Raw genomic sequence first — 22316 nt, forward strand, 5'->3', positions numbered from 1 at the left:
AAAGACACCTTGGTTAACAGTATGTTGGTAGAGCATAAAAAATAACTTTAATACAAAATTTCAACAATGATTTTGGTCGATATTTTATGAAAGGATCAATGAACAGCCAGAGATATCAAACGTGTAATAATAAATACAATAATGTTACATTGCTTTTTCTGACAGTTTAAAGGTTCACTGAGAATCATATTCCTCTATAACTTCTGATAATGTGTTTAAAGCCTGCTGAAAGTCTTGGATTTCTGTTCCATATCATTGGTACCAGTGAAGATAAACCCGAGCTCTCAGCATTTCTGTAGAATGCTGAAGTACTCTATTTAATAAACCTGAAACACTGCTGTGATTGGAGCACACGGTCAGAAGACGAGAGGATGGAGAGTCACCAAGATCATTCAGAGGATCTGAGAAAAGAATAAACAGGAAATTTCATAATATATTACAGATAATGGATCCATCAGAAAGTGGAAACTCAACTGTATTTTAAAGTGTGAGGATTATTTATGATCATATCTCATTTGTAATTTGCTAGTTATTATATGTAGTGGTTTATAAACATCACCGGTCCAGTGATCAACAGGGAAAGGGTTCCACTGGACACAGCCGTGTCCCTGTTTCAGTCTCTGCAGAACTTTTGAAGAGATGAAAGAGACATCCTCATCACCCCGGGCAACTGCCAAAAGAGCTCGACTACTGTACTGTGCCCCGATATAGGGAAATAATCACAAAATGAAAGATGCTGCTCAAGCAGTAAATAACGCCTACAGTACAGTGTTGTAACACACAATAACTGCAAACTGTGTAGTTCTACACAACTAGTGGGTGAGGGTTTTGTGAGATGCCATGCCACATGGTTATAGTTCTGCTGCGCAGACCCACCAGCCAAGCAATGTTCCTCACTAAACTCACTATTTACATGTTTCTACAGCAGAAAGACACTGTTTCAAAGTGAAACTTAACTGTGTGTGCATGCTGTTGATTCCTGCTGCCACATGCTCCGTTTTCAGCTAACACTGTAGGTGTTTTGTGTATCACTCTGTATCAGCGGCATTTTAGAAACTGCTACGCGCCATGGGAGGACTTATCAGCAGAAATGTACAAACTTCTAAATGTTTCTATCCTGCCGACTCTCTCTTTAATGTGTAGCTCATATTTTGCTCTTTTCTGTCTGATGCATCAGAGTCATTTTGAATAACTGAAGTTTTATGTGAATGATGGTTCTCATTGCAGTTCCAATCCCTATAAAGCAAATGTAATGTTCTCATTTTGATTACCATTGTACAGCACAAGGGTCATTGCTGTAGACCTACAACAGTTCTGAATTATAGCCATTTAATAATGTGATGGGGTGATTGTGGGAAACATTTTTCAATCTAAAACATTGATGCATTTTGAAAAATGTTTAAGAACCCATTTATTGTTGTCTCCAAAATTCTAATGAAACACAAAATGACTTGGAAATATCAGAAATTCTACGATACTAACATTTTAAACATAGGGGGTGGTGGTGGGGGGTGAGGGGGGGTATCCATGGAGTATAAACTGGTTTAATAAGGGACGACATCAATATAACTCTTCATCTCATGTTAGCTGCACTTAAATGTAAAGTAGTTTAATTCATGACTTTGAAGGATACATGTTTTCCGACAGGTGAAAGCTGAGGTAAACTCTGAAGAGTTCCACCGACCAAACTGTCCCAGTGTAACCTCTCACTGGAAAAACACAAAATATAGTAATATCAGCAATAGATCTAATTAAACTGATGCATAAACTTGTATAAAGCCATGAAAAGCTGTTGTCTTCTCACCTAGAAGAGTTCTGGGTTGTGTACAGAAGTTTTGCTGAAGGAACAGGACACACAGATCGGATCAGCTCCCATGGCTCTGACCCCAAACTCCAACCACTGCATTAAAAAAAAAATATATATATATATAAAAATAGGAGAAAGTTAAATTTGACTAGTGTCTGTTCATGCAACTTCGGCCTATCTATCGGTCTGCAAGAAATAATAAAAATTCATAGTACACTCAACTTCTTCCTCCGGTCCATCAACATCGCCAATCAAGTACATGAAAATGTGTTTCTGTCGTTTGTTTCTTTACATTAGCATCATGTAACATGTTTGTGTTTATTAAAATGAATGAAATGTTGAACTATCAAATTTTTGAATGACTTACTTAAAGAATTTAAAGCCTTGGATCAAATTAACAACGTAAGGTGGGGTAGGAGAGGCACTTCTGTATACAGCATTTATATCAGAATGCAAAATACATACAAAACAACTGACAAAACTAAAAAACAAAAAATTAAAAACATTTTACCAGAGCTGTAGTTTATGTGACATGCTAGTCATTCATTCATTCATTCATTATCTGTAACTCCTTTTCCAATTCAGGGTCGCGGTGGGTCCAGAGTCTACCTGGAATCATTGGGTGCAAGGCAGGAACACACCCTGGAGGGGGCGCCAGTCCTTAACAGGGCAACACACACACACACACATTCACTCACACACTCACACCTACGGACACTTTTGAGTCACCAATCCACCTACCAACTTGTGTTTTTGGACTGTGGGAGGAAACCGGAGCAACGGAGGAAACCCACGCAGACACAGGGAGAACACTCCACACTCCTCACAGACAGTCACCCCGAGGAAACCCACGCAGACACAGGGAGAACACACCACAGTCCTCACAGACAGTCACCCGGAGCGGGAATCGAACCCACAACCTCCAAGCTTGACATGCTAGTGATGCTTTTTATTTCATTTACAATAAGAGACTTGGTCACGGGCGGCACGGTGGCGCAGCAGGTAGTGTCTGGAGGTTGTGGGTTCGATTCCCGCTCCGGGTGACTGTCTGTGTGGAGTTGGTGTGTTCTCCCCGTGTCCGCGTGGGTTTCCTCCGGGTGCTCCGGTTTCCTCCCACAGTCCAAAAACACACGTTGCAGGTGGATTGGCGACTCGAAAGTGTCCGTAGGTGTGAGTGTGTGAGTGAATGTGTGTGTGTCTGTGTTGCCCTGTGAAGGACTGGCGCCCCCTCCAGGGTGTATTCCCGCCTTGCGCCCAATGATTCCAGGTAGGCTCTGGACCTCCCGCGACCCTAAATTGGATAAGCGGTTACAGATAATGGATGGATGGACTTGGTCACTTTACTAAGTTTTCTTTATAGTACCCACATTAAGGACAGTTTCGATGTAAATTTTACACGTGTTTATGTTGTAAGTGTGTCACCTGCGTGTAGTGAGACTCTGCACTGGTAGCAATAGTCCAGCCAGTGATGACACAATATTAGAATTCATATCTGAGAGAGTGTCTGAAGATCTTGTGGATAATCTTCTTCGAGATAAAGCCTGGTCATTATAAAACAGCAGGACACCATCAGCACACCTGTGGGATACACCTGAGACGTTATGAAGGAGGAGGAGATAGGAAACTATAATTATACATGCACATAACTCTGCATTAGAAAACTAGATACCCATGCAGTGATGAGAGACTCAGTAATGTGTTGTAATGCTGCAGTGGGCTCTCTCCACTTTGATGAGGGACCACCGAAACAGACAGGAAATGACTTGTAGGAAATGCATCACGGATCTTCTCACATAACATTGAGCCTAGTCCTGTCCACAAGATTAAAAACAAAATAATGTAAATATGGTGAATTAATACCCACCATTTAAGAAGAAATGTTGAATGAACAGATGTTTACAATCTTTTGGACGTAGGATATAAAGAAATGATCCATAATCAGTTCAGATAACTGTGATCTGATTGTGTTTTCACCTGATCCTGTTCCTCCACTTAAACTGTGAAATAGAACAGTTCCTCCGTAATAATCCTGTCTCTCTGCCTCCTGTCTCACTGCCTCCATCGTTTGGTCCAGTAAACCTGTCTCACATTTAGCCGGACCTCCATGGTACCCTGAAGATCCAAATAACAGGGGTTACTATATAGGTCTGCTAGTATATTATTGGTCCAGAAGCATTTTATCATGCAAAATGCCTGAAAACTTAGATAAAATAAATATAAAAATAAGTATACAATAATATTAACTATAATTATAGTGATGACTAAAGGGTTTCACCAAAAGCCCAGTTTCCTCCACGTCCTCCTTTACCCTCGATGATGTTCGACTGACGAAATTTACTGTACGGTATAAAATCAAGGTGTAAATGCATGATTCTCCAGAATTCTCCAGAACAAAGTGTTTCACTCTAAAACTTGCCACTGTTAATTATTTCCTTAAATCTGGAGCTGAAAATTATACTGTGCATTTGGAATTTAACATAATACTTACTTATTTTTCACAAATTCCTGAGCTTGCCTAAGGACTTTGGGCTCAGTGTCCACACAAACCGCCGATAGCTGGCCATTTCTAGAGCTGAAGGGACATCTAGACAAAACGACAAATTACATTCACGCTATGAAACAGCCATTATACTGACACCTAGAGGCCTGGATTAGTGATTTTGTACTAAACCGATTTTAAACATGAATGCCCACATCTAGTGGACCCACTCTATGGAGCTTAATTGCGATTCTTCAGTTGCACTTAACAAAGAAAACATAAAATTATACATAATTACAATCATAAATACAATTAGTTAAATTTCCGTTCCCAATATTTCTAACTGATGCTTTTAATAATAGGCTTTGTACATTATTTGAATTTAATTAAGCAAATCAAGTAAGTAAATAAACTCATTGCCTTTTTTTGCGGCGACTCGGTTTGTTGGTTATGAGCCTCCACCATTCAAGGCCCAACTGGTTTCCACACTGTCCAACTTGAAGAATTACAGCAGACATGTTTTGGATTCGTTGGGGTTCTTTTGTTGAGGGAACTAGAATAAAATTAAAACAGCAAATCTGGAAAATTCAGCTATATGTTGCACCCCCAAGTCCTGACCTCACTAATGTTTATGTGTCTGTATGCCATCAAATCCTCTCAGCAATGTTCCAGCATCTAGTGTTTGCCTTCGGAGTCCAGAAAAGCAGAGAAAGGTACTGCAGGATAGAGAAACACACGCATATTAACACCCTTCGTTTCAGAAGAAAATCTGCATGAGCAAGTGTCCACAAACCTTTGGACACATAGTGTAGTGGATATAAATAATAAATGTTACAGATAAATATACAGCTTTTTTTTCTGTCTGCTGCACCAGAAGAGACTCTCGAACCTGAACCTTCCAAACAGAACTCCAAATACATTTCCACCTTAAATAATGCCACTAACTGCTGCGCTGTTTAAGGTGGAACGTACATTTCCAATAAGTGGTACAATTTAATCTGATATGGTTCAACATACGACAGAGTAATTTAAAAACTGTCTTCCAACTGTGTTAAATCTTACTTTAATTATCAGCGATAGTCTTTGGGAAGCTGTATGTTTTGGTTGTAGACCTCACCACGACTCGAATCGGTTGGCGAGGGAAGCAGGGCCTCGTCCCAAGTTGCTCCCTACTCCCTACAGAGTGCACTACGTGTGAGGGTTTTGTGAAAAACGGAACCAAGCCGACTCAAAGTGTAATCTCATATTTATAAAATTGCTATTAATATCACGGAGGCAAGAAAGAAAATGTGCTTTGAAGGAAAACTTTAAAATTTTGCTCATGATAATCTTTTAATTTTTCACTACAATGTTTTCATTTACACCAATTTAGAAACTGTGGACATGAATGCTAAAATATTTTAATGATTTCAATTAATGTTTTGATTACAGTTGTAAACTGAAGGAGAGGAGTTGGTGTGTTCTCCCCGTGTCCGCGTGGGTTTCCTCCGGGTGACTGTCTGTGAGGAGTTGGTGTGTTCTCTCTGTGTCTGCTTGGGTTCCCTCCGGGTGCTCCGGTTTCGTCCCACGGTCCCAAAACACACGTTGGTAGGTGGATTGAATGTGTGTGTGTCTGTGTTGCCCTGTGAAGGACTGGCGCCCCCTCCAGGGTGTATTCCCTCCTTGCGCCCAATGATTCCAGGTAGGCTCTGGACCCACCGTGACCCTGAATTGGATAAGGGTTACAGATAATGAATGAATGAATGTAAACTGAATGAATGGATTTTTAGACTCCCTGCGGTGAAATATAACTTTGTTACTTTGTGCTGAGTGATATATTCTGTCACTGACATGGTTGAGCTTTTACATTGTGAAAGTGCAGTGTTTCAAAACACTCTGAAACGCCTGAATTCAGACAGCCAGGGTTTCTTACGTCACAACCTTAAGGAAGTAATCCTGTTAGCTTAAAACATTGGGCTTGGAACCAATCGCATATATCAGCATGCAGAATGAATGTGTAGAGTTAAACCACTTTTAGGATATTAGATTTTTCTTTTTAGAAATAACTCCTAAATCCAATTATGTTGAGCAGAGACGTGCGTTTTATGTGTTCATATGAAAAAATATGTAGTGGCCAGGTATTAAAAAAATGTGCCAAATATTCCCGCAAAATATGCGCGCCAAAGAACCTAGTGCACTATGTAGGGAATAGGGAATAGGGAGCAATTTGGGACCGAGCTCAGAAGCTCAAACCGGTGCATTGTATCGAAGTGGATGAGATGATGTGAGTTCACCTCGCTTCTCTTCGGTGGATCATGGAGCAGAAAGAAGGCTGTAATTGAGATCATGTTTTATGATGCTGGGAAAGTGATCGAGAGGCCTTTTTACAGGAGTACTGGCTGTTTTCTGTGGATAAATGTGCATCTATAGTTAATTCGGACCCCACTGGTGTAATCTAGCACAGCGGACGCGTTCATTCCTATTGATTTCGGTGGATATTTCAAGTTACACGCTGCTGCGATGGAGGCTTTAACCGGAGTCGTTCAGAGTCTGGAGTGAGTGTTATTATCATAGTCCCTTGTTTTTTGCAGCTCCTTTTTTGTTGTTGACTTAACATAACTGGGGACACGCCAACACGCCTCCACCGAGCTGTGTCTGCCATATCTTACACGATCAGTGCCCTTAAACACACGTTAGACACAGACAGCTTTAATAAATTGTGCCTTTGTGCTGGTTCTGGTGGTAAATTATAGACTAAAGTGTCTTAAACGTTCAGTGACAGTGAGATAACGTTGACTAACCTTAACCGCATTCGACAGCCATCAAAATACGGGCTTATTAAACAGAATGTTCATTTAGATAAGCTAAACTGATATACATTGAGGCTTGTCTGAGATTTACTTCAATACACACTTTGAATATAGTCATTAAAATCAACACACTCACATGAAAGAAGCTGAAATGTGGCCGAGGCCTGTTTTAGGCCTCAAATCCACGGTCTACATTTTTGCCTCCCCCACATTAGCGCTCCACTGCTGGCTCACTCGATGGTACTGCGGTTGTTGTTGGCAAAGATGGCTATTAACCGCACTGAGCTCATTTTCAGGTTCAGAAATGTTTTAATAACATTGTAAAACCCATTCATTGAAAGTTAAGGTGCTCTGACACACCTGGGAACATCTTGACCCTAAACAAGTTTACATTTATGCTACTGCTAAAAATGACACTTCTCTCTCTCTCTCTCTCTCTCTTCCCTTCTGTCTGTCTTTTCTTTAACGTTTAGTGGATTTCTTTTACACATACATTCTCACACACACACAGTATAGTCTGAACTGTACACATGTTCAGTGTGTGCTGTATTGCATTTAGTTGCACACAGTAGGGGTAAGGAAACAAATATTCTCACAACCACGCCATTCAAGGCATTTTTGCAATATTTGGTTGCATAAAAATTAGCTTGTAGTGTTTACAATGATCTATATTGCATTATATTTTTGCAGGATGTATTAGAGTTAATCCATTTCTCTCGTGTGTTCTCCCTGTGTCTACGTGGGTTTCCTCCCACAGTCCAAAAATACACGTTGGCAGGTGGATTGGAGACTCAAAAGTGTCCCCTGGTGTGTGAGTGAATGTGTCGCCCTGTGAAGGACTGGCGCCCCCTCCAGGGTGTGATCCCGCCTTACGCCCACTGATTCAGGGTAGGCCCCGGACCCACCATGACCCTGAACTGGATAAGCGGTTACAGATAATGAATGAATGAATGAGTCCTCTATTGCTCATTTTGTAATAAAGCATGAGTGAGGTAGTGCTGTTTTAAGTACTAACCATATCTCAACACACCTTTGAACATGATGATAATGATAAACAATATTCAAATTACCCTCCTCCAGTAAACAGTAATCCTTATTAATACCGTGCTTATCTTTTCCAGCCTTCTACTTCCATCCATACTGCTAACAACAGAACAACAGGCAATGTTTTTTTTCACATATAGACCCATATATTCATCTTTGTAGAGTCAGTGACCAGTTATGTGGTGTTCATTTTGTTCAAGAAGTCATATTCTGTGAGACGAGTTGCCCATGCTCCAGCTCCAGCCACTTTGCCTTGGACTAGCTGCCCACCCTACATTAAAGTTTTCATGGACTCCTAAATATTACTATTGTTATTAATGATAATAATAATGTTGTTTACATTATATATACTATGATTATATCAGTACACACGAGCATATCAGCAGAAGTATCTGATGTATAGGGTCCTCTTGTTTTTGTTAATAATTTGTAGGTAGATTGACTAGAGGAGGATATGCCCAACCCCCTCCCCCCCGTTTGAGCCTTAGTTCCTCCCAAGATTTCTTTCTCAGCTCTGAGGGAGATTTTCCTTGCCACTATCGCCCCTGTTAAAACTTTTCTGTAATTCTGTGAAGCTTCTTTGTGACATTAGTTAGCCCTATACAAATAAATATCGTTTGATTTGAAATTCCTTTGGAAAATATATTTTTGATTTGAGAGCAGGTTTGACCAGTGATATTTAGGACATTAAAAAGTTTTTCTTTCCAAGTTAAGAAATATTATTATGATTTTTGAAGATGAACATAGTAACAAGTAGAGAAAACCGTTCAGTGATACACAAACATTAGTGTTGTCTTTTAGCCTTTGACTGTTTCACGTAGTTCATTAATTTATTTAAAGTGTTAAGGCTGTGTACGCATTTGGTCGCTATGTTCGACTGAAGCAAACTAACAATTAGAACCGAGACCTGCTACAATAGTAGGATAGTCCTACCAAGATTTGTCTTGGAACAGGCAGTGCCCTTTAATGCATTAACTATCATTTGACAGTTTCAAGTGCACTGACCATTTGCATTTTAAAAGGAGCTGTAGTTCTGAATCTCATTTTGAGTTGTGTACCTTCACAGAGAACTGTTGTTAACTGAAAGACGTTACAAATACAACAGTTGTGTCCTCAGACTCTTTCAGGACATCATCTGTATTTTTAGGGTGTTTTCTGATTGGAACAGCTTTCTTTGACATGACAGCAGCGAAGTGCACATATCTTGCTTTCCAGACTTGCCATCTCTAGTAGTAAACAGAAATGAAATAATGTGCAAACAATAGCTGAATGTGTACAGCAAATGTGTTTGGTTAAATATTGATTGTTCGCCAATTCCATGTTAAATAATAGAAATAATTTAAACACATGTCGGTGAAATGTGGAATGGTTGCAGGACACAAAATGTAATACTAAAAATAGTGTTTGCAAACTGTTGAAAACAAAGCTTTTTTTTTTTAGGTCAAATATTCCCATTAAAAAAAAACTCCTGTTGTTAGAAAGAGCTAAATGTTGTTGTATGTTCTGCTCCTCAGGTGTTGTATGAAATCAGAAGGCCTGCTGGTTTGAGCAGGTTCTCTCCACTGAGGCTCCTTCTCGTTCGGGCGGCCTCAAAATGGACGCTCTGCTCAATGCTGAGCTCAGGTAAACTCCAAAATCCTGAACGTACAGCACACCTATGACTGGGAGGTCTCTTAATGAAATAAGCTTGACGTTTTACTTGGATTTAGAAGGACAGAATAGATTGTGGGAAATGTCAGTTTATGGTTTGTATGGCCATTGTTGTAACATAAATTGTGGGTTTCTGTAAATTTGTTTCTAAGCTCCTATTGGTGGTCGGAGTCCAACATGCGTAGGACTTAGAGATGAGATGATCAGTGTTTTGTGAGCAATTCCCAATTCCTATGATTAATTTTCTCAGACTAGCTACTAACTATTCCAGCCATTGCGTGTATGTAGAAGTACACTGATGAGGAATTTATCTGAAGTTCTATCTTTATCTCCCCACACACACATTGCAGGAATTTTAAGCCATGCATCAGTGGAATTCTAATCCTGGTTCTCCGGTTCCTAGTTTCATTTGTTTGCTCATCATAGAAGGGGTTTAAATAAAACATGTAAATAAAACACATGTAATTCTAAATTTGGCAAAACAACAATTTTTGTTTGTTTGCCATTCTAGAAGAGATTCTGTCATGTGGCCTGACTGATTTTGTTGAAAAGTGCGTACACAAGGAGGGTATTTGGTGGGGGTGGAGAACGGAAAATTAAGTTTACATGCTGTGTGAGGAATAATCAAACTGAGTAGCTTGCAACGTGGTCTAAGCTAAGTTTAATTGCAACAGGGCAGCTTGTGAAGTAGGCAGAATGTATTTTAATTGCATTAGTGTAGCTTGCAGAGTAGGTAAAGCAAGTTTTAAACACACCAGAACAGCTCATGGAGCAGGTACAGTGAAATTTAATTTACCACAGTAGAAAATATATCTCTGAGGCAGTCTCATTCACATTATATTGATTCTTTTAATTTGTTTTGTAAAAGCGTATTTTCAACCAAAACCATGTTTTAGGTACAAACTATATTTCTGCAAAAACACGTGTGTAAAAAGAGGGTATCATGATTGTGTATAAAGAAATCATCAAGAAAAGTGTGTGGCTCACCACATCACGAGAATAGTTAAGAGTTTAGAAAGAACATTTTTCACTGTGAGGTCCTTTTCACACATGCATGGCAACCCAGCAATTTTCCTGACTTTTCCTGGAGTAACTGAAGTGTGAACGCAAATGTCTGTAATATTTGTATCCCGCAAGCCCCCTGGTACAAATCTGGGTAATGTATGTGTGAATAGAGCAGGTAATGATCCAGAGAATCATTCAGTTTCTCACACGCACCGTTGCCCATGTGCTGCCCCATTCCCAAACCCTGCTGAACATTTCCAGCTGTGAGAATGTGTCTGAAATGTGTGGAAAATCTTCAGCTGTATGCTACATGTGTGAAATGCCAGCTACAGAAAATGTCCAGCCCTGATTCTACTTCAATCCTAAATATATAGACCCATGGGCAAAGGAGCGCTTTGGAAAGCTGTTGTCATTAAACACAGTCTGCCTTATGTTAAGATATGCAACCTGAAACATGTACCGTTATACCGATTTACTGTTGATTTAGAAGTTTTTATTGGGATTTTGTAGGCATGTATGCTGCCACCAAGGCAATGTGCTTTCCCTGGTTATTTCAGCAGAACAATGCCAGGTCTCATTCTCCATATGCTATAACAGCATGACTTCAAAGACATCAAGTGTGTTTACTTGAGTGGAGTGCCTGCTCTCCAGATCTGTCTCCTGCTAAAATGTTTTACATATTGTTTAGAGAAGAATCAGTCAAAAGTGACTTTGGACAGCTGAGCAGCCAGAAAGGCAAAAAGTGTCCTCGGTAGGGCTGTGCCCCTCCAGGGTGTGTTCCAATGATTCCGTGTAGGCTCCAGACCCACCACAACCCTGAACTGAATAAGTGGCAATGAATGAATGAAAATATAGAATATATATTTAATTTATCAGTAATTAAATATGCAGGAAAGTCACAGATATTAATTATTGCATTTTACAAAATGTTACAACTTTTCCAGACATGGGGTTTGTAATTAATTTAAGTAATATTTTGGATAATAAATTGGGAAAGAACTTTATGAATATCTGATGCCTAATCTCAAACACATCTAATACAAGGGATGTACATTTTGCACCCACACAAATGTCTGCCTCCCTATTACTGAAGATATCAGTAACGTTTTTTCCACAAGTGTCTATGTAGAGTGTTTCCACTCTGAAGGTCAGAAGGAATAGAGGAATCCTCTAAGGATGGGGTAACCCAGTTGTTGCCTAGGAGCCTCATTATTTGGGTTCTAATGAGAAGCAAGTGCAATGTCTTCTGGTTGAAATTGTGTGTGCATATTAACTGTCAGATTTCGCCAAGTGGGAGAAAAAACTACTTGTCTTAAGGTGATACATGATCATGTTAAACATAATTTTTATTAGTTGCATAGATTGTAAAATAAATTGCAAGAATGTAATAGATTTTAACATCTTAAAATCTATCTTGCCATCTTCATATTACATTACAAAATAAGCATAATGCCATTTAATTTGATTCAATACAAGGTTAAACCTAGTTTTGTGTGTGTGTAACATGTGGCACCAGTAGTGTCTGAATCGGCTTATCAACTACTACGTGTCTATTTTGCCTTTTAAATGATAATTGTCAGTCAAACAAACATTTTTTTAATTCAAATATCTAATCAGTGTTATTTACTTTTTACTTTTTATGCTTCCAATGGCTTCAGGGAGAAAGGACCTGATGGTTCGGTAAGTACCTTAATTTTCTATCTGCAGTGATTAGCCTACTCTGCCTCATGTTTTTATGTTTACATTTGAGATAACATATTGCTAAATGTACCACTGATCATCTGATTGTGTTGTCTTGTTTATTTCTGATTCAAGGTCAAAACCAGCTCAAATCAGGTCATATTTAAAGGCCTTGCCCCCAGAGTCATTTTGTCAAACCGCCACCTGCCTAAAGGAACCAAGACTAAGGTGAACCTTGAGGAACAGGGTCGACAGAGGGTCTCCTTCAGTTTCACACAAACTAAGAAGCCACGCCAGAACGTGTTCTTCAGCACACCGAGTTCAGAGAAAGCTGCAAGTGAAATTTCTCCTCCATTGCATTCTGCATTTTTGCCCCCAACTACAGACCAAGCAGGGCAAAGTCCTGAAAGCAAGAATGAGCAAGATGAGAAAACAGATTTTCCTGCTGTAGAGTCTCCGACAATACAGCCTCCTGCACCCCTCCCACCCAAATCAAAACTTGACCTTGGCAAGATGCATTTTAAGAAGCAGATTCTGACTGTGTCTGTTACTGAGGAAAGTCCCATAGTCAGTGCAAGTTCAGAAGAGACCCTCTCAGAGACTGAAGTTGTCATCAAATCTCCATTGAAGGTTGAAGCTGAAACCTCATCAACTCAATTTCAATATATAACAGACACTGATAGTCCCTCAGAAAAAGTTAAGAGGGAAGAAAGCACTCAGGAAAAAATAAATGCTTGCCTTAAAGGACCAACTGATTCCTCCCATATTGGGAAAGAATGCAAGGATTGCTGCAGTGTTTCTGACTCTCTTGACAACAAAAAGACTGAGCAGTTGGGCAGCTCTCTACAAAGTGATAGTGTTTATCATAGAACATCTTCCAGCCAAAAGTCTAGTGACTCCAAGAATGCATCAAAGTCTGACAGTCACAGTACAGATTTTAAGAAATCCTCCAGCTCCAAAACGGACAACTCTGATAAGTCCAGATCAGATAGGAAGGACGACAAGGATGATAAAAGGTCTACCCATTCTAGAACGGAAAGAGATTCCAGGCACACTTCTTCACGATCTTCTCGTTCAGACCGAAGAAGAACCAGAAGTCGTTCACGGTCTAGATCCCGAAACTCTCGAACTAGTTCTTCCTATTCCCGCTCAGAGAGATCTAGAAATGAGAAACAATCACGGTCAGACAGATCACATTACCGTGATTCTGAAAGGAGGTCCTCCCGAAGTTCTCCTTATCGTGAACGGAGGAGATCACGTTCTAAAGTTGATGGACGATCCCAAGACAGCTCAGACTCTGAAGATGATGTGAGGAAGACAAGGACACGAAGCAGTGATTCAAGTCGATCCTCAACATACTCCAGTTCGCATAGAGATTCTAAGTCATCGTCTCACTCAAAGTCCTACAGAGACTCAAAATCAATTGATTCGTCTCGCTCGTCAGAGATTGATAAAAGAGCACAGTACTCAAGATCAGACCGATCTGGAAGAAAAGAAAAGGAAGATATTGAACCCATTAAAAAAAGCTCTTCTGAACCAGAGTCCAGTCATAAGAGGTCTTCTTATCATTCAAAATCGGGGATAAATTCTCAGTCATCAAATTCCAGTTCTTCTGAGAAAAAAGTTGAAAAAACGAGCAGAATCTCTGATTCAGATGAAGATCAGAGAAAGCTATCTAGATCTTCTTTATCCTTGCACTCCTCTTCCAAGACTTCATCTAGTGTAAATGTGTCCGATGGACAATCTGTAGACAATTTAAATAGTAATAAAAAGCTGCTTGTCTTGGTCTCAGAAACAGTCATGTCTCAGGGAGAATTAAAGCATGTGGATGCTTCTCAACAAGAAGATAGTACTCAGCCTAAATTAAAGAGTAATTCCCCTCAACAGAAGCAGCAAGCTATCCTAAGTGACAGTCCAACATCTCAACATGTCAGACTCCAAGATGGACATCAAAGTTCTGGTAGCAAGGAACAGTCACTGACTGTGCCTGATTGTTCCAAAAGTATTAATATAGAATTAAGTAATACTACTACTGCTATAAGTAAACATATTACTATCAAAGATCATGATCAACTTGGACAGCAAACAGAATTGCTAGTTAAAAATGACTTTCAGGTAGAGGTAGAGACTTATGTAGCGAATGCCAGTAAGGTTTCTTCTAGTTTAAATGAACCATCTTGTCCAGGCAACCCTCCCAGTCAGGATTCAACAGGATCATCAACAGACACTCTTTCTGTGAAAGAATTGCCACAAGGGGAATGCTTACAACCTAACACTAAAGTTGGTACCGAATTGGTCATCAATAAAGACATCAACACAATGACTGTTAAACCTAACATTGAAACTTTTTGCAAAGAACCTGAACAGGTTAAGTTAGATAGTGGGATTGTGACAAAGCCAAGTGTTGCTAAAAAATCACGGTGGGATATTGTTGGCCAGGACCCTTCAGGAACTCAAAGCCCTAAGAAGACTGTAAACCCAGATACCGCCTTTACAAAGAAGGTCATCTCCGTGAAGAAAATCGAATTTACCAGTGATGTTAACATTGAGGAAACTTGCTCAAGTAAGCAGGAATCTGTAGTACATTCCTTAAAGTCAGAAGAGCTGAAGACACTAGATTGGTCAAAGGAATCTCTGGAAGAAGTTCCTACTCTACCAGCTGATATAGGCATGCAACAAACCAATGACCATTTAGATGTGCGGCCTCCTGCAAATCAACTTCTTATAGTTCCTCCTAAATTAAACTGCTACTATGAAGCACCTGTTAGAGATTTGGATCAGAAACATGCCGGTCTTGAGAAACTGAGCAATAATGATCCATGTAATAATGAAAGTAAGGAGCCTGCATCCATAAGTTGTGATAGAAAAAGCATTAGTGAGGAAAGTGAAACCGGTGACTCTGATTCTGATTCAGATGACGGACAGGACTCTTTGAAGCGGCTACACTCAGTAGTGGTTGTGCCAAAGAATTCTACCATTACCCATGAGGCAAATGAACAACCTGAATCATCCCCTAGTCCATCCACTCTCCCTGTGCAGCAGCTGCAGCTAACATGTAAAGCAAATGAGTTGAATAAGGGCATTAAATTTGAAATTCCCAATAGTCACACCTTTAAGTCTTCAGCTGAAGAAGGTAAATTGGGTTTGGGTGATAAATGTTTACTTTCCTCTGAGCAAATGACTTACCAATCACAGAGCAACATGGTTGACAGCACTAGTCAGTCTGAGACAACTAGTTCCCTAATTGAAACAAACTGCACTGTCAATGAAAGACCAAAGATTTATGTTGCAGCTAGCCAGTCACTGACCCCGGTGCTGGCAAATGAAAAAAGAGAGTCTGAAGTAGGTCATCATTACTATGACAGACCTGATAGCTGGCATGGGAGACAAGAAGGAAAGGAACGATGTGGGGAGTTCAGCTCATCTATTGATCTTGGCAGCAAGCATAGTTTTACCTTGAGTTGGGAATTCGCCCAACCAGAGCAACCCAGCAGCACATTTCAGCAGCCAGACAGCAGTCACAGTAACAGGTTTCCCCAGGCTGAAAATCCATTTATTGGACAAGGCAATAGTGTTTGGACCCATTCAACTGCATCTCATCAAAGCAGACCACTCAACACATCCTTGACTACCCAGTGTCAAGAGTTATTTGGCCAGATTCACCCTGACTCCCTAACCAATGACAACGAAGAAGACTTTGAGCGAAAGACAGTTGGACATCCAGCCATACATTCTGCTGAGTACCAATCTTTGTCTGCATTTGTCCAAGCTCATGAAATAAGCAGTAACTGCAGTTTCACAAATGCAGGGTCTGAGAGTCAAAGCATATTAGAGCCTCCCAGGGAAGATAACCAAAAGCCCCATAGGGGCAGGGGTCCACCCAAAAAGAGACGTCCAGAATTAGAGTCAGAGTCTGATAATGAGGCAGAAGCAGGGATTGCTTGCAAGAAGGAATGCTTGGAAGATCGTGATTCCTGCAAGAGCAAGATCTCTTCAGATCAGGAAGATGCACATCGGCCACTGCTCAGTTTGAAAAATTTCCTGGACCCCTCTGTCTGGAGAGAAAAAGCCAAACAGAAAAAGATGCCTCCTTACTTTGAGCTCATTGAAGAAAACCTTTACTTGACAGAACGGAAAAAAAACAAGTCTCATCGTGACATAAAGAGAATGCAGTGCGAGTGTGCAGTCCTTTCAAGAGACGAGCGAGCACAGGGGAATATGGCTTGTGGTGAAGATTGCTTAAATCGCCTTCTGATGATAGAGTGCTCTTCTCGTTGTTTGAATGGAGTCTATTGCTCTAATCGGCGCTTCCAATTGAAGCAGCATGCAGATTATGAAGTCATTCTAACAGAGAGTAAAGGCTGGGGTTTGCGGGCCGCCAAGGACATGCAGCCAAACACTTTTGTTTTGGAGTATTGTGGTGAAGTTCTTGATCACAGGGAGTTCAAATCCCGTGTGAAGGAGTACGCTCGCAGCAAGAATATCCACTACTACTTTATGGCTTTGAAGAATAATGAGATCATTGATGCCACACTGAAGGGGAACTGCTCACGTTTCATGAACCACAGCTGTGAGCCCAACTGTGAAACTCAGAAGTGGACAGTGAATGGTCAGCTAAGAGTTGGCTTCTTCACCACCAAAGCTGTGAAAGCAGGAACAGAGCTTACTTTTGATTACCAGTTCCAGCGATATGGGAAAGAGGCTCAGAAATGTTTCTGTGGGGCTCCAAGTTGTCGTGGTTTCCTTGGTGGAGAAAACAGAGTGAGTGTACGAGCTGCTGGAGGAAAGAAACAGAGAGAAAGATCACGGAAAAAAGAAACCGTCAGTGCTCTCACCACAGTGGATGAGGAGCTGGAGGCTCTGCTGGAGAATGGAGATGGTCTGAGTGATGAGAAGGAAGTGATTTCACTTTGTAGGCTGATGGTACGAGTGGAGACGATGGAGCAGAGACTCACATGTGTCAAACTAATCCAGAATACCCAGAATCATTCATGCCTCAAGCAGTTTTTGGACCATCACGGCCTCTCGTTGCTCTGGATATTCATGGTTGACATTTCTGAGGTGAAAAGCAACTCTGTTAACAATATCAAATTGCAACTGGAGATTATGAAGGCTTTGGCAGTGTTGCCTATATCCACTAAAAACATGCTAGAGGAGAGCCGTGTGCTGCATTTTATCCAGCGCTGGGCTCAGAGCCATCCCCTTGCCCAACACACAGAGCAAGATGGCTACTCTAGCGAGAGCACATCTCGTGCCCAAACACCTTTGAACACCCCTGATGGACCTCCTGCTAAACTGCCACTAGAATTGGACGGAGATACGCCAAAACGGGCTGTGTACCGTCGGCTAAAGATCATCAGCGAGAACAGTCTGGACAGCGCTCTCTCCGATGGAAGCAAAGCCTCTGATGGCAAAGAGGAATACGAAGAAGAAGAGGAAGAGATGGAGGAAGAGTCCTCGCATATAGAAAAGAGAGAAACAGACTCTGACATTCAAACTGAAGGAGAAAAACAAGAAATTGTAGAAGCTGTGGACAGTAGAGAGGTGAGGGTGGAAGAAGTGGATGAAGCTGTCCAGGAAAATAGACCCGAAGATATAGCCAGAGAAGATGAAGAGAAAGAGAGCATCAAGCAAGAGGACGAAAAGAATGTTCAGGTTCAGTTTGAAGAGAACCAGTCCACTCAGGTTGAGGAGAAGTTGGAGACAAGTTGTGAACCTGAGCCTGTGGAGGTAAGCCATGAAGAAATGCCTGTGTCAGAGCTGCAGGGTGAACCTGTTAGCATCAAAACTGAAGAAGGTGCTAGCCCATCTGTGGAAGCACCCATGGCTACTGATGAAGAAATCAAGTCTTCTGAACCTTCAGTTCCAGTCACCGATGTGAACGTCACAGGTTCCTCTCCAGGAACCGATGAAATTGTGGAACCTTCTGAACTCACCATAGAAACCATAGCTGCTTCAGACTCTACAGCTGTTAGCACTGCATCTGACTCTTCAGCTCTTAACTCTGAGAACAGTCCTGCCACCGCTGAAGGTGAGCATTAGCTTAAATTTTTATACTATACTTTAGCAAGCATATTGCTGCTGTACAAAAACAAAAAAAAATGTTTATATATTTTTATACAAGTTTTTTTCAGGCTATTTGGTACCCATTTATATGGGCCATCTGTTGTGAAATATATAAAGTAAAAGAGCAGATTGTGTCCAAATGATGTTTAAAAATGGAGAGATATGGTTTTCTTTGGACAATGACTTTTTTTTTATATTGTGAGTACATAAAGAACACTAACATATTTCATTATAAGATGAGACATTAAAAGTGAAATGTGTATGTAGGGCTGTATGATATCATTCGCGATAATACCGTCATCATTTTTAGAATGATTTAAAAATAAATAAAAATTATTATCGTGATGTAGTGATATTCAGACTTGTTTACTTAATGTCGTCATGCAGTTACCCATAATATGGCATACGTTCTTTACACTAGTCTTTTAGGCACAGTAACGTATGGTGGAAAGTGGCTCAGGTCACGAAATCTTCTGCAAAATGGGAGGGACTTCAGTTGTTTGGAGGTGGTTTGGTTACAAAATATCCAGTGTACAATAAACATGGTGTTATGTAAGAATATATTTAATAAAATTAATATTAATATAACATATTTTGTTGCGGTTGTGTATTCCTGAAATTAATAAGATATAATTTAGTGTTGTGTTCATATCGCCAAGAATATCGTTATCGCTAAAATACCCTGAAATATCGTGATATTATTTTAGGGCCATATCGCCCTCCCCTATGTGTAAGTCCTCTTTTTATTTTTTATTTATGTGGAATTTAAAATCTGAGATTTTTTTAAGCATCTGTCTATAAGTGTAATGTAATATATACTTATGTGTGTATGAATTATTATTGTTATTTTTATTTATTTATTTATTTATTTTGCTATATGGGCCTAGCTATCCCCGCTGCAGAGAAGACCTCCACAGAGGTTAGCACAGTTTTGGTGGAGAATGCTGATCCTGTTCCAGCTGCTGTAGCTCCGGAGGTTCCCACTTTAACTGCAGGAGCACCAGCTGAACCTGCTGCAGTGGGAACTCCGTCTCAGGATGAAGAGGAGGTTGTATCTGACGTGGAGAGCGAGAGGAGCCAGGAGCCTCAGATAGGGACCGTTGACATCAGTGAAATGGCTGCACGACTTCTTGACAGCTGGAAAGACCTGAAGGTACAACGATGCTAGTACTTTATTAGGCAATGTTTCAATATAAATTAAAAAAATTAATTCCAGTTCTACATGTTAAAGACAAAACAAGCTCTAAGTTCTAACATTTTATCTAATTTGGGCACATGGTCAGGGTCTCTTGTTAGAACAAGGGAATATTTTCAGCGGAGAAAGGTCCATGAAGCCAAATCCATGACCAAATTGTGGACATTTTTTATGTTTGTTACGGACAGAGCACCATTGCTTGATTATGTCAGATACACAAAAAGTGCAGGGCCAAACACATATCGCAAGTGGATGTGCTCTTTAAAAAATAGCGAACAAAAAATGGGAAGTTTATTGCTATGTAGATCAAAAGGCAAATGATTAGCTTGGTGTCCTTCGTGTTTTACTGTGTTAGTGTTTGGTTCACATGTAAAAATGATAAAGTCAGCACAGTCAATAGGCTGACTGCAGATTCCAAACTTTTGATAACACTAAATAAACTCTCTCCAAGTAAATACAAATAGAACTGTGAACCAGTGAAACGTAATTTACGAATCAAATGATGTGTGTAGTTTATTAATACGGTTTGTTTGTTTTCAGGAAGTATACAGGATCCCAAAGAAGAGCCAAGTGGAGAAGGAGTCCAATGGTAAGGATTAGAAGTCTAAAAATGTATTACATTATCAGCTATAACACTACAGCCACCTCCTTGTGTCTGCACTCACTGAGTGTATATGTGCATTATAAGATCTGCCATTACTCACTGTAGTCCATCTGTTGCTCCGCCCCCTGTTGTTGAAATATCAGGACCCCCACAGACCTCCACAGAGCAGGTATTAATTGGCTAGTGGATGTTTCTGGTTGGTGGGTTATTCTCAGACAAGCATTGAAACTGAGGGGTTTAAAAACTCCAGTAGCACTGCTGTGTCTGATCCACCCCTACCAGCCCAACACACCCCCACACAAATTGTACCTTCTCTGTGGGGGTCCTGACCATTTGAAACAAAGTGGGACTCAAGTCTGTAATTGTAGAACTACAAAGTGCTCCTCTTTGGTCAATGGAGCTAAGAGAATGAACAATGACTGTGTCGACTGTTTGATGTAAGGGTTTGACTCTACTTCATTTTCCTACTAAACAGATCGCAGCCGAGATCGCGAAGTGATGCTGACCCCTCGCACGTCTTCCAGCAGCCGTGAGCGAGAGAGGGAGAGGGAGAGAGATAGAGATCGGGAGAGAGAGAGAGAGCGGGACTGGGAGAGAGAGTGGGAGAGGGAGAGAGAGAGGGATTCTGAGAGATTGAGGAGTGCTGAGAGGAGAAGGAGACGAGGATCTGTTTCACCTCCGTCTGCATCCTCTTATGAAAGAAGCAGCCGCAGGAACGACGACCGGTGAGATATGGTTGTTAAAAGGCTGAGTATCTCATCAGCCCTGAGTATCTTGCTCCTTTTAAAGGCTTCATCGGATCATATTTTATCGGCCAGTGATTGGAATTAAAATATTTGATACTGATTTGGAGGCAAAAAATTAAATCCCTAACTCTAAAGCTTGCTAAGACCAACTTTTTTGTCCCCTTTTCAGCTATGATCAGTCCAGCAGTGGCAATAAGAAGGCTCGGACAAAGGAGTCTAGAACCAAGCTTTCTACGGAGGAGCGGCGCAAACTTTTTGAGCAGGAAGTGGCACAGAGAGAAGCTCAGAAACAACAACAGCAGCAGCAGCAACAACAACAACAGCAACAACAACAGCAGCAGCAGCAGCTCCAGAGACTGGCGTTTGATCCTCTTGTCTATTCTGCTTCAGGTTTTATGGCGTATCCACCTGGTTACCCCATCCAAACATATGTAGATCCGACCAATCCAAACGCAGGAAAAGTTCTGCTGCCCACACCACCTGTGGAGCCTCTGTGTGTGACTGCTGCTGCTTCATTTGAGCAAACCCCTACACAGCCGCTAATCACGGACCTCGGCCTAGCTTCTCCAGCTTCCTCCGCAGCTCAGACGCAGCCGCCGCAGGCGCAGACTCAGCCGTTTGTGCAAACGGCACAGGATCCCAGCATAGCCGTCCTTTCGGTTCCGGCACAGACGCAGACACAGCAGAGCTACACCACGCTATGGGACCCCAGTACTCAACAGACAGTCACGGTGCAGACGCAGCCAACGCAGTCGTACTCTACCACTGCGCAGCCACAGCCACAACAAACTGCCATTTATTACCAGGGCCAACCCTGTCAGGCCATTTACAGCATTCCTGCCGGATATACACAAGCTAACAATCCAGTTATACAGGTATAGCTCAGAACAGTAGGCTTTGCTATCAGTGGTGTGATCATGTTGACATCAGGGAAATCTCCTGCACTGTTACACAAACATTTGCTGACACCGGGTTTTATCCGATAATTTTGGAATTTTTCCACTTACCTACTCTAGTTGGTTTGGTTCTACTCTACACTTTTGCTTTTCCATTGTGCAAATGTTTAGTATCTGCTAGGTAATGGAAATCCAGCCAGGTACCAGTGACTAAACAAAGCATAGAGTAGGTACCATGCAGTGGAATAGTTCCATTTGTTGAAATTTCTGCTTTTTTGAGAAACTCTAGGTTTTGGTATATTTTTGATAGAACTATAGGTGTATTCTATGCTCTGACTTACCTGGCTGCAACACA

General features: G+C 40.9%; 2 protein-coding genes across 4 annotated transcripts in view; one reads left to right on the plus strand and one right to left on the minus strand.

The window, feature by feature from the left end:
* Positions 1-7404, minus strand: LOC136708095 (uncharacterized). Of its 3 annotated transcripts, none has more exons than XM_066682371.1 (11): positions 7212-7404; positions 4707-5002; positions 4296-4391; positions 4083-4144; positions 3782-3919; positions 3477-3618; positions 3230-3385; positions 1805-1900; positions 1634-1709; positions 560-695; positions 1-401 (listed from the first exon to the last, which is right to left on the minus strand). In XM_066682371.1, exons 2-11 carry the CDS (start codon positions 4802-4804, stop codon positions 253-255), a joined length of 1149 nt encoding a protein of 382 aa, XP_066538468.1. In that variant the 5' UTR covers positions 4805-5002; positions 7212-7404; the 3' UTR covers positions 1-252. The 3 variants fall into 3 exon arrangements, with proteins under 3 accessions (XP_066538468.1, XP_066538466.1, XP_066538467.1); XM_066682369.1 differs by lacking the exon at positions 7212-7404 and adding an exon at positions 5349-5475; XM_066682370.1 differs by lacking the exon at positions 7212-7404 and adding an exon at positions 5134-5211.
* setd2 (SET domain containing 2, histone lysine methyltransferase) overlaps positions 6540-22316 on the plus strand; it is a 23537-nt gene continuing 7760 nt past the window's right edge. Inside the window, exons 1-8 of the mRNA XM_066682368.1 lie at positions 6540-6820; positions 9634-9742; positions 12433-12454; positions 12590-18485; positions 19408-19673; positions 20256-20304; positions 20795-21044; positions 21235-21940. Coding sequence (XP_066538465.1) covers positions 9714-9742; positions 12433-12454; positions 12590-18485; positions 19408-19673; positions 20256-20304; positions 20795-21044; positions 21235-21940 — 7218 coding nt within the window. The 5' untranslated portion in view covers positions 6540-6820; positions 9634-9713. The remainder of the gene's footprint in view (positions 6821-9633; positions 9743-12432; positions 12455-12589; positions 18486-19407; positions 19674-20255; positions 20305-20794; positions 21045-21234; positions 21941-22316) is intronic.

This window comes from Hoplias malabaricus, chromosome 10 (genome assembly GCF_029633855.1).
Source record: "Hoplias malabaricus isolate fHopMal1 chromosome 10, fHopMal1.hap1, whole genome shotgun sequence".
Classification (NCBI taxonomy): domain Eukaryota; kingdom Metazoa; phylum Chordata; class Actinopteri; order Characiformes; family Erythrinidae; genus Hoplias; species Hoplias malabaricus.

What these genes read in the sequence shown, in the direction of transcription:
- LOC136708095 (XM_066682371.1), bottom strand. Translation starts at nt 4,804, where the DNA reads ATGTCTGCTGTAATTCTTCAAGTTGGACAGTGTGGAAACCAGTTGGGC. An exon ending in ACAACCCAGAACTCTTCTAG is followed by an intron (nt 1,710 to 1,804) that starts GTGAGAAGACAA and finishes GTGTTTTTCCAG; the next exon opens with TGAGAGGTTACACTGGGACA. An exon ending in TTTCACCTGTCGGAAAACAT is followed by an intron (nt 696 to 1,633) that starts GTATCCTTCAAA and finishes ATCGGGGCACAG; the next exon opens with TACAGTAGTCGAGCTCTTTT.